At 39.7% G+C, this 13948-nt stretch overlaps 1 protein-coding gene across 8 annotated transcripts in view; it reads left to right on the top strand.

Moving 5' to 3' along the window:
- The window catches only part of ANKRD42 (ankyrin repeat domain 42), a 58288-nt gene that overhangs the window by 32046 nt on the left and 12294 nt on the right, over positions 1-13948 (top strand). For 4 of the 8 annotated variants that reach the window (XM_070365194.1, XM_070365198.1, XM_070365197.1 and 1 more), the window contains exons 9-10: positions 2912-3087; positions 7096-7222. The exons of 1 other annotated variant lie outside the window; for it this stretch is intronic. In XM_070365194.1, coding sequence (XP_070221295.1) covers positions 2912-3087; positions 7096-7222 — 303 coding nt within the window. Of the gene's footprint in view, positions 1-2911; positions 3088-7095; positions 7223-12895; positions 12981-13948 lie in introns of all 8 variants that reach the window. 3 more of the 8 variants (XM_070365195.1, XR_011463111.1, XR_011463110.1) reach the window with 3 other exon arrangements.

The following is a 13948-nucleotide window of genomic DNA, read 5'->3' as shown; positions in this document are numbered from 1 at the left end:
TGTGAGGTCATAATCACAATCAAGATAGTGAACTTATCCTTCACCCCCCACAAAATCTTGTGCACCTTTGTAATCTCTCTCCCGTCCACTGCTTTCCACTGCTGCATCCCCAAGCAAACATGAATTTGCTTTCTGTCACTAGTGATTAGTTTGCATTTGCTAGAATTTTATATAAATGGAAACATACAGTATATACTCATACTCTTATGTATGTGGCTTTTTTCACTGAGCATAATTATTTTGAAGTTCGTTCATGTGTAGTGGTTCATCTCTTTTCTTGTTGCAGTTGTTGAATTCCATTGGCTGTGGAATTCCATAGTATTCCAGAGTTTGATTATCCCCTAACCTGTTGAAGGACGTCTTATTTGTATCTATTTTTGGTGATTATGAATACAGCTGCTATATGTATTTACATACAGATTTTTGTGTGAACGCAAGTATTCAATTCACTTGGATAATAACTTAGGAGTAGGACTGCTGCTGCTACTGCTGCTACGTCACTTCAGTCGTGTCTGACTCTGTGTGACCCCATGGATGGTAGCCTACCAGGCTCCTCCGTCCATGGGATTTTCCAGGCAAGAGTATTGGAGTGGGTTGCCATTGCCTTCTCCAGAGTATCTTCCTGACCCAGGGATCGAACCCAGGTCTCCCGCGTTGTCAGCAAGACGCTTTACCGTCTGAGGCACCAGGAAAGTCAGATGCTAAGGGTGTGTTTATCTTTTTAACAAACTGTCACAGTGCCTTCCAAAGTGACCACACCAGTTTGCATTTCACAAGCAGTGGACGAGAGTTTCTGTTACCCCTTGTCTTGCCAGTATTTAATATTGCCAGATATTTTTATTTTTGTAATTACAGTAGGTGTGTACTGGTATCTTATTGTGGCTTTTGTTTTTTCCTAATGGAAAATGATTTGATGCATCTTTTCATATTCATATTTGTCATTTGTTTTCCTTTGGCAAAGTGACTGTTCAGATCTTTTGTCTAGTATTAAAACTTGGGTAGTGTTGTTTTTATTGTTGAGTTTTAAGAGCTTTTTCTATATTCTGGATACTAATTCTTCCTCAGATTTTTGTTTTGTGAAGATTTTCTCTCAGTTGTGGTTTGTTTTTTCATCCTCTTAATAATGAAGAGCAAGAATAATTTTTAGAAAATATTTCCTAATTTATATGACTGTGCTGGATCTTAGTTGTGGCTTGCAGGATCTTCAGTTTTTGTTGTAGCATGTAGCATGTATTTAAAAAAAAATAGTTGCAGCATATGGGATCTTTTAGTTGCAGGCATGCAGAATCTTTAGTTATGGCATGTGGACTCTTGGTTGCGACATGTGGGATCTAGTTCTCTGACCAGGGATGGAACTTGGGCCCCTGCATTGGGAGTGTGGGGTCTTAGCCACTGACCACCAGGGAAGTCCCAAGAACAAAAAAATTTTTTTTATCAATTTGCTCTTTTATGGGTTACGCTTTTGGTATCATATCTAAGAAATCTTTGATTTAACACCAGGTCACAGAAATTTCTTCTTTTGTTTTCTTTTAGACATTGTGCAGTTTTAGGTTTTACACTGATGTCTGTGATCCATGTTGAATTAATTTTTGTATATGGTATGAGGTATGCATCTAAGTTCTTTTTTCTTTTTTTTTTGCATATGGGTATCTAATTGTTCTAGCACCATTTGTTGAAACAGCTGTCTTTTTTCCTGAATTGCCTTTGTGTCTTTGACCAAGTTAGGTGTCCATGTATACATGGGCTTATTTCTGTACCGTATATTTAATCCACGGATCTGTTTGTCTATGTCAGTATCACGAGTGATTGTAATGTCTGGCCCACATTCTTTGTCATTCATCCACTAAAATGCTAAGTGTGAGTGTGGTGTTACATTAGTACCCTTGAATGTGTTGTAACGCAAGTACTCAGTAAGTGCTAGCTGTTAGGTTACAGTCTAATAATAGATATAATGAATTTTTGTAACCTTACAACTTCCTGTCTTTATTACTGTATCATTAATGATTTGCAGTACCTGGTGAAAGGTGAGGATATATGTGTGCATGTGGTTATGTGTGTGGGGGAAAAAATAGGGATTTTAGGTTTTTGTGTTTAGTGAGTAATTCTTCATCTCCTAAGAGAAAGCAATTAAACATTTTAATTAGCAAAACTTTGGGAAAAAAATGCAGATTACATACAGTCACAGCAGCAACTTGAAAACCAAGAGTATATTACTAGCTTCATAGAGGTGTGGAGAGATCAAAGAAAATAGGAAATGTGGACAGAAAAGTCATTATTTTTCCATTAAATTTCAAAGCCATGCTGAGTGTTTGAGGGTTGAGGAAGGATGAAGATTAGGGGGGCTAGAGCTGTAGTTTTCCCTAAAACTGGAACCAGAACTAATTCTACAGTCCAAATTAGGCCATCAGGAAAAGGTAGTGAACACAGGTAGATCAAGTAGGGTGGTTCTGGGCTTCTGCTCAGTTGAGCAGCTGTGTCTGGGGCTCCACCAAATATTCTTTTGATAGTAGATCACCTCTTTCAGTTGGATTTTTGTCACTAAAAATTACGGAATCTGGGAATTCCCTAGCAGCCTCGTGGTTAGGACTCTGCACTCTCACTGCTGAGGGCCTGGGTTCAATCCCTGGTTGGGGAACTAAGATTCCACATGCCATGTAAATTGGCCTCTCCCCAAAATATGGAATCAGCCTTTAATATGACTGCTTATCCTTCGTTTCCACTAACTATTTGAGTTTCCTGCATAGCTGGGTATGTGTCACCATGTCACCGACCTTCAGATACAGTTTTGCTTCTTTAGTGGTGGGTGAGCTGGTGAGATGATGTAGAGTGTAATTCCCTAAATTAAGTACAAACTGTGATTTAAATTTGAAAAAGATTATGGATCCTGTTAATTACTAATTCTTTTCTACAGGTTTGCCCATTTAGCAGCAGTAAAGCTATTAGAAGGACTACAGAAATACGATATAGATGATGCAAATGAAATTGATGAAAATGATATTAGGTTTTTTATAAGACATGGTGTTGAGGGAAGCACTGATGCCAAAGATGATTTAGGTCTCAGTGAGTCAGATAAAACAGATGCCAGAGGTAAGTGTGCCAACTCTTTCATGATTTTCCCTTAAAAAAAAAATACCGTAGCCAGTTTTTACCACAAATTTGGGGAATTATTCTAAAGATAATTACCATCTACAAAGTACAATACTTTGGTATTTTGGGGAGAAGTAGTACAAAGTTTTGTACTAGGGGTTGTTGAACATGATCTCAGTCCCTCCATGAGGAAAGTGATATTTTCATGCCACATAACCCTAATTTCACTTCTCATGGTGTCTGTCAGATAACCATGGCTCATATGAGTGGATGAGAACAACTGTTTCAATGGCACTCTTTGATAATGAGGAGAAAGAGAAGAAGGATCTGTTTGAATGGAGGCTAACCAAAGCAGAGGCAGGTGTAGTATAGTGAGCAGTGCTTGGGCAGTGGATTCAGACATCAGGGCTTCACCTCTTTCTAGCTGTGTTACTCTGAACCTTGGTTTCCTCACCTGTAAAAATGAGAATATTAACATCACCCTCACAGAGGGCGCTAACGAATGGGATGTGCCTAGCTCACGGCAGAAGCTTAGTAAATGTCAGTTCCCTTCCTCTTTTTTTCTTTTTTAATGATATTCGTTTATTTGGCTGAGTCTTCGTTGCTGTTTGGGCTTTTCTCTGGTTGCAGTGCGTGGGCTTCTCATTGTGGTGGCTTCTCTTGCTGTGGAGCACGGGCTCCTGAGCGTCTGGGCTTCAGTAGTAGCAGCAGTGGGTTCAGTAATTGCGGCTCCCAGGCTCTAGAGCACAGGCTCAGTAGTTGTGCTGCATGGGCTTAGTTGTTCCTCAACATGTGGGATCCTCATGGACCAGGGATTGAACCTGTGTCTCCTGCATTGAGAGGCTGCTTCTTCACCACTGAGCCACCAGGGAAGCCCAGTTCCCTTCTTCCCGATCTCTGGGAAGTATTTTCAGTTATTCTGACAGGAGGAACTAGTTGTACCAAACCTGTAGTCTCTGAGAAAAATTTCTAATTCATGTCTAAATAAAAGAACATTTTTTTAAAGAACTCCCAGAACACTGTTAGATAGAACCTTATTCTCCAGGGATGGTAGAAACCTCTTTCCTGGTGAATGCAGGATCACCTCACAGCAAGGCTCAGAGTCAATGATCTTCTGAATTTCCTGATAGCTTTATTTTAAATAGCTTTATTGAGATGTAATTCACATACCATTCAGTCTACCTATTTAAAGTGTACAGTTTAATTAAGATTTTAGTGAATTCAGATTTGTGCAACCATTATTACAATAAAATTTGTAGTATTTCTATCACCCTCAAAAGAAACCTCGTACCTATTACCCCTACCTTCTTTTCCTTACCCCCAGACCATCCCTCAGATTAGGCATCTGCTGACCTACTCTCTGTAGGTTTGTCTATTCTAGGCATTTCATATGAATGAGATGATACCATCTGTGGTCTTTTGTGACTAGCTTCTGTCACTTACCACGTTTTCAAGCTTCATGTACTTTGTAACATTATTTCATATTTCATATTTATTCTTTTTTACTGCTAAATACACTTTATATATCCATTTATCAGTTGTTGGTCATTTGAGTTGTTTCCATATTTTGGTTATTAAGAAGAATGCTGCTGTGAACATTCGTATACATGTTTTTGTGTGGACGTGTATTTTCATTTCTTTGGATACACCTAGGAGTTGGGATTGCTGCATCATCTGGTAAAAGTATGTCTGGCATTTTGAAGAACTTCAAACTGTTTTCCAAAGTGGCCACACCATTTTACATTCCCACCAACCTTATGTGAGCGTTCCAGTTTCTCCACATCTTACCAGAGCTTGTTGTTGTCTAATTGATTATATTAATAGTTGATTAGAGTGTGTAGTGGTATTTCATTTGGTAGATTTGATTGGCATTTCCCTAATGATTAGTGGGATGTTCAGTATCTTTTCATGTGCCCATTGATCACTTGTATATCTTCTTTGAAGAAATGTCTACTCAAATCCTTTGCCTATGTTTCAACTGAGTTATTTATCTTTTTATTATTGAGTTGTAAGAGAACTTCCAGATTTAAGTCCCATGTCACACACACGATTTGCAGATATTATCCTGTTCCATGAGTTGTCTTTTTTCTTAATGATGTCCTTTGCAGTGCACATGCTTTTCATTTTGATGAAATCCACTTTATCTATTTTTTATTTTGTTTGTGCTTAGATTTCTTTTTGTTGATTGTACTGAGAATTAGCAAGGACTTACTAGAATTGCGGAAAATGAGCCGGGGATTTGTAGAATTTCAGTGTCTTCTGAAATGATTTGAGCAGGAGATATTTGTGAAGTATCATTGTCAGTGAATCACAAAATTTTTAAAAGATGCTTTGGGAAAGACCATGAATGAAACTAGAACAGGTTCCTACTGTGGTGTGTTTGATGTAAACATCCTCTTACACCCTTGTCATACAGTGAGACTGCTGGTGCCTGGCTGTGGTGTTGGCAGCTAGTGAGGGTTTTGTATGTGCTATTTCCTTATCCTTATTTAATTTTATGCCAGAACAAAATCCAAAGGACTAGCCAGTCTCTTCTTGGAACACTAGGTTTTGCAAGACCACCTACAGGGAACTGGTTGGATTTCTTGTCATCCCAGAATTCTTGGAACTGAGTTTCAGTTCAGAGCATTCTTTAGTGAGTTAGGTTTAGGGTCATGGCATCATAGAACCCTGGAACCATTTGATGTTTGGCTCCTGGCTTAACACTCCTGTCACGTCATCCAGCATCCAGTTGCTTTCAGTGAAGACACTCACTGCTGCCAAGGTGGCCCATTTCTACCTTCTGACAGGGTTCTTGTGAGGATTAAAATGTACAAGGCACTTCGCGTAGTGTCCTGCCCATCATAGGCACTCCACAAATGCACGGTAACTCTTAGCACTTTTATTTCAAGTTTCACCTCTGTTAAGATCTCTCTTCCTGGAGCTAATCCTGATCAGTCCTAGCTCTTACAATCCCATAGAACAGCTTTTTCAAAACATAGCCTTCAAATACTAAAGATTAGATAAACAGTCACAATTCTTTCAATCTTATGTAACATTAAAAAAAAAAAATCCCCTTATTTGCTTGCTGGTGGTTACAGTGGATCCCAAACCTGTCTGCACATCTGCATTGTCAGAGGAGCTCCTGAGGAGTATGAAGACCTGAATTTGTAGGACTGACATGGGGCTCAAACATATGCATTTTTAAAAGTGCCCAAGTTGATTCTGATGTGTGCAGTTTGGAACCTGCAACTCTAACCAACTGAGAGATAAATCAGAGGAAGTTATTTGTTAACCTAGTTGTATGGCAGAGTTTCTCAGCTTCTGTACTATTGACATTTTGGGCCAGATCCTTCTTTGTTGAGGGGGTTCTCGTGTGTATTTTAAGATCTTTAGTAGCATCCTGAGCCTCTACATGCCAATAGCCTGTTTCCCTTCATCCTCCAGCAAGTTAAAAGTTTTCCAGATATTGTCGCATACTCCTTCTAGGAGAAAAATCAACCCAGGTTGAGAACTAGTACCAGAAAGGATAGAAAAATGTTAGTTTTAATAGTTGGAGAATAGCTCAAAGCAGCTATCAGCAAACTTCGTTTTCAGTATTATCTTTTGAAGGTACTACAAGTGACTAATGACAAAATTTGGGGATTGTATTAGTTCTGGTTTATCTTAAAGAAATCAAGCATGTTTCAATTTTTCTAACTGTCTGACATAATTAGATTATGCGTGATCGGTAGTCCTAAAACGCTGCTGGCCAGCCTCCCTCCCTCCCTGTTCATGGTATTAATAACAGCAGTAACAATGACCTCCTCCAGCATCAGTATCGCCCAGTCAGGCATTTCACTGTTTGTTCACCCTAATACTCTGCTACTGGTGTTTATCCTTCTGTGTAGACACCACCCTCCCTCCCTCCCCTCCCCCTGACCTTGCAGACACGGCTCTAGAGGAAGAATATGCTTCAGGGCCGGCCTCCTGTGAGCACATGGGCTGTTTCCTTTCTAAACTAGGTTGCTGTTCAACTCTGTCTTGCAGTGAGAGCTTTTAAGAAAATCGTAGAATTGAGACACCTCCTTGAAATTGCTGAGAGCAACTATAAACATTTGGGAGGAATAACAGAAGAAGATATAAAGCAGAAGAAAGAACAGCTCGAGTCTGCAAAGTAATGTCCTCAAAACTCTAGTAATTTGTTTTTACTTACCTTTCTACATGTCACATGAGGGTTTATTGCTGAAGAACTTGTTTTTTCATCCCACCAAAGGGTTTGAGTTTCCAACCTGTTTTCCTCTTAAACTCTCAGATGGAGAAGGTGTTAAGATTTTTTAAAAATTGTGGTAAAATATGCATAACATAGAATATGTCACCTTAACCGTTTTTAAGGTAGAATTCAGTCATGTTATGTACATTGACATTTTCACACAACCGTTCTCCAGAACTTTCTATCTTGCAAAACTAAAACATAAGGAGGAGTTGTTGTTTTTGAGACAGCTCTGCGCGGTTTTCAGCCAACACAGTCTCTAGCCATCCCTGTCATATTGGACTTCCTGTTCACAAGTGTGTGACCCAGTCCTGTGTTCATGGATGGTGGTGCCCCCCAGAATGCTCGCAAGCCTGGAGGCAGTGAGGGCCCCCTCGCCTTTCACTTCCTGCACCCAGGGTCGGCTCTCGGCACATCTAGCCCCTCTCTAGTTGATGAACAGCTGCTGAGACAGAGGGTGTCAAGTGCTTACTCCTCCCACTGCTGCTCTGCTAGTCTGTCTCCTTTACACAGTGCGCAGAGAACACAGTTAGGCAGCAGGGAGACTTCTGGTTTTAGTAAACGTGGGTCTTTAAAGAGTGGAGCACATGGGTTCTTTGCTTCCCCTGCCCTTTCCTTTCATTGGATTCTCTCCCTCCTCCTCATTAGAACCTCCTGTTTCCCTTTCATTCATCCTCTTCTGCATCTAGTCTCAGTAAGAGATCTGGTAATTTATTCAAAGTAACATCTAAGTCTTTGATAAGCTATCTTTCCATGGATATTTGAAAGTTGTGGTAAACCAAAAAAAATTTTATTTTAATAAGAGTGTCTTTGTATTTCATTAGTCACATCATACAAGTAGCTATCCACTGCCTCTGTAAAGTCTTTGAGCTGTAGAATGTTTTTAGTATTGGCCTCTGCCTAAGAGCCTAGCTGAGATTTCTTAGATCCCTTGTAGTCTAGAAAAGTATTTCACAGTGGAGCAGTTATTTCCTAGATAATGAGCTTTAAATTTTGTTCCTTTACTTCTGAGACAGATTGCTATACTACTTGTACTGTTGATACTTCTGAGCTCTGCTGTATGCTAGGCATGAGGTAAGCCTCTCATATATATTGTTTGATGCAATCTTCATACTTCCATGAGCTATTCTCTCACTATGTGGATTAGGAAACCAAGATTTAACTTACCGGTGAAGAGACTTGCATGAAGTCACAAAGAGAGGACTAAGGGCGAGGGGTGCAGCCAGGATTTGGCCTGAATCTATTGACTCCAAATCTATTAGCCAAGGTCATCACAATTTTAATAGTCTTCTTGTTATTGTTCAGTCACTAAGTTGTGCCTGACTCTTTGTGACCCCATGGACTGCAGCACACCAGGCTCCTCTGTCCTCGGTTAACTCCAAGAGTTTGCTCAGATTCATGTCCATTGAGTTGGTGATACTGTCTAACCATCTCATCCTCTGTTGCCTCCTTATCCTTTTGCCTTCAACCTTTCCCAGCTTCAGGGCCTTTTTCAATGAGTTGGCTCTTTGCATCAGGTGGCCAAAGTATTGAAGCTTCAGCATCAGTCCTACCAATGAATAGTCAGGGTTGGTTTCCTTTAGGATTAACTAGTTTGATCTTCTTGCAGTCCAGGGGATTCTTGAGAGTCTTCTCCAGCACCACAATTTGAAAGCATCAATTCTTTGGTGCTCAGCTTTCTTTATGCTCCAACTCTCACATCCATACATGACTACCGGAGAAACCATAGCTTTGATTATATGGACCTTTGTCGGCAAAGTGATCTCTGCTTTTTAATACACTGCCTAGGTTTGTCATAATTTTCCTTCTAAGGAGCAAGCACCTTTTAATTTCATGGCTGCAGTCACCATCCACAGTGATTTTCAAGCCCCGCCAAAGAAAATCTGTCACTGCTTCTACTTTTCTCCCCTTCTATTTGCCATGAAGTGATGGGACCAGATGCCATGATCTTCCTTTTTTTAAAGTTGATTTTTTAAATTAGTTTAATTGGAGAATAATTACAATATCATGATGGTTTTCCCCATACAGTGGGACTGTCCATGTGGCACTAGGGTAAAGAACCTGCCTGTCAATGAATGAGATGTAAAAGACACAGGTTCGATCCCTTGGTCCAGAAGATCCCCTGGGGAGGGCATGGCAACCCACTCCAGTATTCTTGCCTGAAGAATCCCATGGACAGAGGAGTCTGGAAGGCTACAGTCCATAGGGTTGCATAGAGTTGGACACGACTGTGCGAGAATAATTGGAGAATAATTACTTTACAACATTGTGATGGTTTTTCCCATACGTTGAGATGAATCAGCCATGGGTCCATGGGTCCCCCCATCCTGAACCACCCCCCCCACCTTCCTCCCCACCCCATCCCTATGGTTTGTCCCAGAGCACCAGCTTTGAGTGCCCTACTTCATGCATCGAACTTGCAGTGGTCTCTGTTTCACATATGGTAATATACATGTTTCAGGGCTATTTTCTCCAATCACCGCACCCTTGCCTTCTCCCACAGTCCAAAAGTCTGTTCTTTGCATCTATGTCTCTTCTGCTGCCTTGCATATAGGATTGTTGTTACCATCTTTCTAAATTCCACAAATGTGTTAATATATAGTATTGGTGTTTCTCTTTCTGACTTACTTCACTCTGTATAATAGGTTCCAGTTTCATCCACCTCATTGGAACTGACTCAAATGTGTTCCTTTTTATAGCAGAGTAATATTCCATTGTGTATATGTACCACAACTTCCTTATCCTGCTGATGGACATCCATGTCCTAGCTATTGTAAACAGTGCTGCAAGGAACATTGGGGTACACGTGTCTCTTTCAGTTCTGGTTTCCTTGGTGTGAATGCCCAGCAGTGGGATTGCTGGGTTGTATGGCAGTTCTGTTTCCAGTTTTTTAAGGAATCTCCACGCTGTTCTCCATAGTGGCTGTACTAGTTTGCATTCCCACCGATAGTATAAGAGAGTTCCCTTTTCTCCACACCGTCTCCAGCATTTATTGTTTGTAGACTTCTTGATAACAGCCATTCTGACTGGCGTGAGATGATATCTCATTGTAGTTTTGATTTGCATTTCTCTAGTAATGAGTGATGTTGACCATCTTTTCATGTGTTTATTAGCCATCTGTATGTCTTCTTTGGAGAAATGTTTGTTTAGGTCTTTTTGCCACTTTTTCATTGGGTTGTTTGTTTTTCTGGTTTTGAGCTGATGAGCTGCTTGTATATTTTGGAGATTAATTCTTTGTCAGTTGCTTCATTTGCTGTTATTTTCTTCCATTTTGAAGGCTGTGTTTTCCCCTTGCTTATAGTTTCCTTCATTGCTCATAAGCTTTTAAGTTTAATTAGGTCCCACTTGTTTATTTTTGTTTTATTTCCATTACTCTGGGAGGTGGGTCATAGAGGATCTTGCTGTGATTTATGTCATCGAGTGTTCTGCCTGTTTTCCTCTAAGAGTTTTATAGTTTCTGGTCTTACATTTGGATCTTTAATCCATTTTGAGTTTATTTTCGTGCATGGTGTTAGAAAGTGTTCTAATTTCATTCTTTTATATGTGGTTGACCAGTTTTCCCAGCACCATTTGTTAAAGAGATTGTTTTTTTTCCATTGTATATTTTTGCATCCTTTGTCAAAGATAAGGTGTCCACAGGTGCTTGGGTTTCCCTCTGGGCTTTCTATTTTGTTCCATTGATCTCTATTTCTGTCTTGTGCCAGTACCATACTGTCTTGATGACTGTACCTTTGTAGTGTCATCTGAAGTCAGGAAGGGTGATTCCTCTTGTTCCATTCTTCTTTCTCAAGATTGCTTTGGTTATTCAAGGTTTTTTGTGTTTCCATACAAACTGTGAAATTATATGTTCTAGTTCTGTGAAAAATACTGTTGGTAGCTTGATAGGGATTGCATTGAATCTATAGATTGTTTTGGGTAGTATACTTATTTTCACTATATTGATTCTTCCAATCCACAAACATGGTATATTTCTCCATCTATTTGTGTCATCTTTGATTTCTTTCATCAATGTTTTATAGTTTTCTATATATTGGTCTTTTGTTTCTTTAGGTAAATTTATTCGTATTTTATTCTTTTTGTTGCAATGGTGAATGGGATTGTTTCCGTAATTTCTCTATTTTTTCATTGATAGTGTATAGGATTGCAAGGGATTTCTGTGTATTAATTTTATATCCTGCAGCTTTACTGTATTCATTGATTAGCTCTAGTAGTTTTCTGGTGGCATCTTTAGGGTTTTCTATGTAGAGGATCATGTCATCTGCAAACACTGCAAGTTTTACTTCTTCTTTTCCAGTCTGGATTCCTTTTATTTCTTTTTCTTATCTGATTGCTGTGGCTAGGACTTCCAAAACTATGTTGAATAGTAGTGGTGAGAGTGGGCAACCGTGTCTTGTTCCTGATTTTAGAGGAAATGTTTTCAGTTTTTCACCATTGAGGATACTGTTTGCTGGGGTTTATCATATATGGCTTTTCTTATGTTGAGGTATATTCCTTCTGTGTCTGCTTTCTGGAGAATTTTTATCATAAATGGGTGTTGAGTTTTGTCAAAGGCTTTCTCTGCATTTATTGAGATAATCATATGGCTTTTATTTTTCAATTTGTTAATGTGGTATATTACATTGATTGTGGATGTTGAAGAATCCTTGCATCCCTGGGATAAAGCTCACTTGATCATGATGTATGATCTTTTTAATATGTTGTTGGTTTCTATTTTCTAGAATTTTGTTGAAGATTTTTGCATCTATGTTCATCAGTGATATTGGCCTGTAGTTTTCTTTTTTTGTGGTATCTTTGTCTGGCTTTGGTATTAGGGTGATGGTGGCCTCATAGAAACGAGTTTGGGAGTTTGCTTTCCTCTGCAATTTCCTGGAAGAGTTTGAGTAGGATAGGTGTTAGCTCTTCTCTAAATTTTTTGTAGAATTCACCTGTGAAGCCATCTGGTCCTGGGGTTTGTTTGTTGGAAGATTTTTGATTACAGTTTCGATTTCTGTGCTTGTGATTGATCTGTTCAGATTTTCTATTTCTTCCTGGTTCAGTTTTGGAAGGTGATACTTTTCTAAGAATTTGTCCATTTCTTCCATAATGTTGAGTTTTAAACCAGCTTTTTCACATTCCCCTTTCACCCTCATCAAGAGAGTCTTTAGTTCTTCTTCATTTTCTGCCATTAGAGTGGTATCATCTGCATATCTGAGGTTGTTGATATTTCTCCTAGTGATCTTGATTCCAGCTTGTGCTTCATCCAGGCCAGATGATGTATTCTGCATATAAATTAAGTAAGTGAAGTCGCTCAGTCGTGTCTGACTCTTTGTGACCCCAAGGACTGTAGCTCACCAGGCTCCTCCATCCATGGAATTTTCTAGGCAAGAGTACTGGAGTGGGTTGCCATTTGCTTCTCCAGGGATCTTCCCGACCCAGGGATTGAACTTGGGTCTCCTGCATTGCAGGCAGATGCTTTACCATCTGAGCCACCAGGGAATAGGGTGACAATATACAGCTTTGATGTCCTCCTTTCCCAGTTTTGAACCAGTCAGTTGTTCCATGTCTGATTCTAACTGTTGCTTCTTGACCCACATACAGGTTTCTCAGGAGACAGATAAGGTGGTCTGATACTCCCATCTCTTTAAGAATTTTCCACAGCTTGTTGTGATCCACACAGTCAAAGGTATTAGTCAATGAAGCAGAAGTAGATGTTTTTCTGGAATTCCCTTGCCTTTTCCATGATCCATCCACTTCTTTGTTCCCCACTTTGTGTTGAGTACATCCTAAGACATTTATTTTTTGGATACAAACTCCTGATACTAGATGTAAATGTAAAGAAAACCTGGCTAAGAATTGGTTGAGGGATGTCCTTTTGATTTTGTTATTAGTTAGATGAAACGAATCAATCATGGGGCTGATTTTCATTTCCTGTTTTCTGAATTCTAGGTTTCCATAGTTACGTTGTTCTTCCTATCCCCAGCCTCAACCCCACTCACTTCCATACTAGAGCTACTATTGTTTATTCTTAGATTGCCCTCTTTGAGACCTGACATACAAGTCAGCATGCCTTGGGAGTTCTGGTCCCCTCATCATCCCAATAAGGCAGAAAATAACTCTGGTTCAAATCCTAGCATCATTTGTCTGGGTTTATTTTCGTTTATTTTCACATTATCCTGATATGTCTCCCAACTCCTTGTCCCTGCTCCTTCCTCTCCCACCCTCATACCCTGTGGTCTGTTAATCATGTTAAAACCCAAGCAGATAAATTTCACCTATTGTTCACTGAAAAGAAGCGAGGCCCACAAATGTATATAATGTACAACTTCATTTATGAGCAGAGACAAAACTAATCTAACATGATCAGTGTTCAGAAGTTTGGGTGCTTGTGCAAAGCAAGGATTGCCTGGGGAGAATGTGAGGAACTTTCTGAGATGACAGAAGTGTTTTGTATCTTGGTAGTCATGGTGAATGCAAAGGTGTACACATTAGTGGAAACTCATTGAAGGGAATTCCCTGGTGGTCCAGTGTTTAAAGAGTCTGTGCTTCCACTGCAGGGGGCACATGCTGCATGGCCTGGCCACGAAAAAAGAAAAGAAACAAAACTCATTGAATTGTTTACTTGATATTTGTGTAATCACACAAAGTGGATTT

The sequence above is a fragment of the Bos mutus genome, chromosome 29 (genome assembly GCF_027580195.1).
Source record: "Bos mutus isolate GX-2022 chromosome 29, NWIPB_WYAK_1.1, whole genome shotgun sequence".
Taxonomy (NCBI): domain Eukaryota; kingdom Metazoa; phylum Chordata; class Mammalia; order Artiodactyla; family Bovidae; genus Bos; species Bos mutus.
The sequence above is the reverse complement of the archived record's forward strand: the minus strand, read 5'-3'. Positions and strand labels throughout refer to the sequence as shown.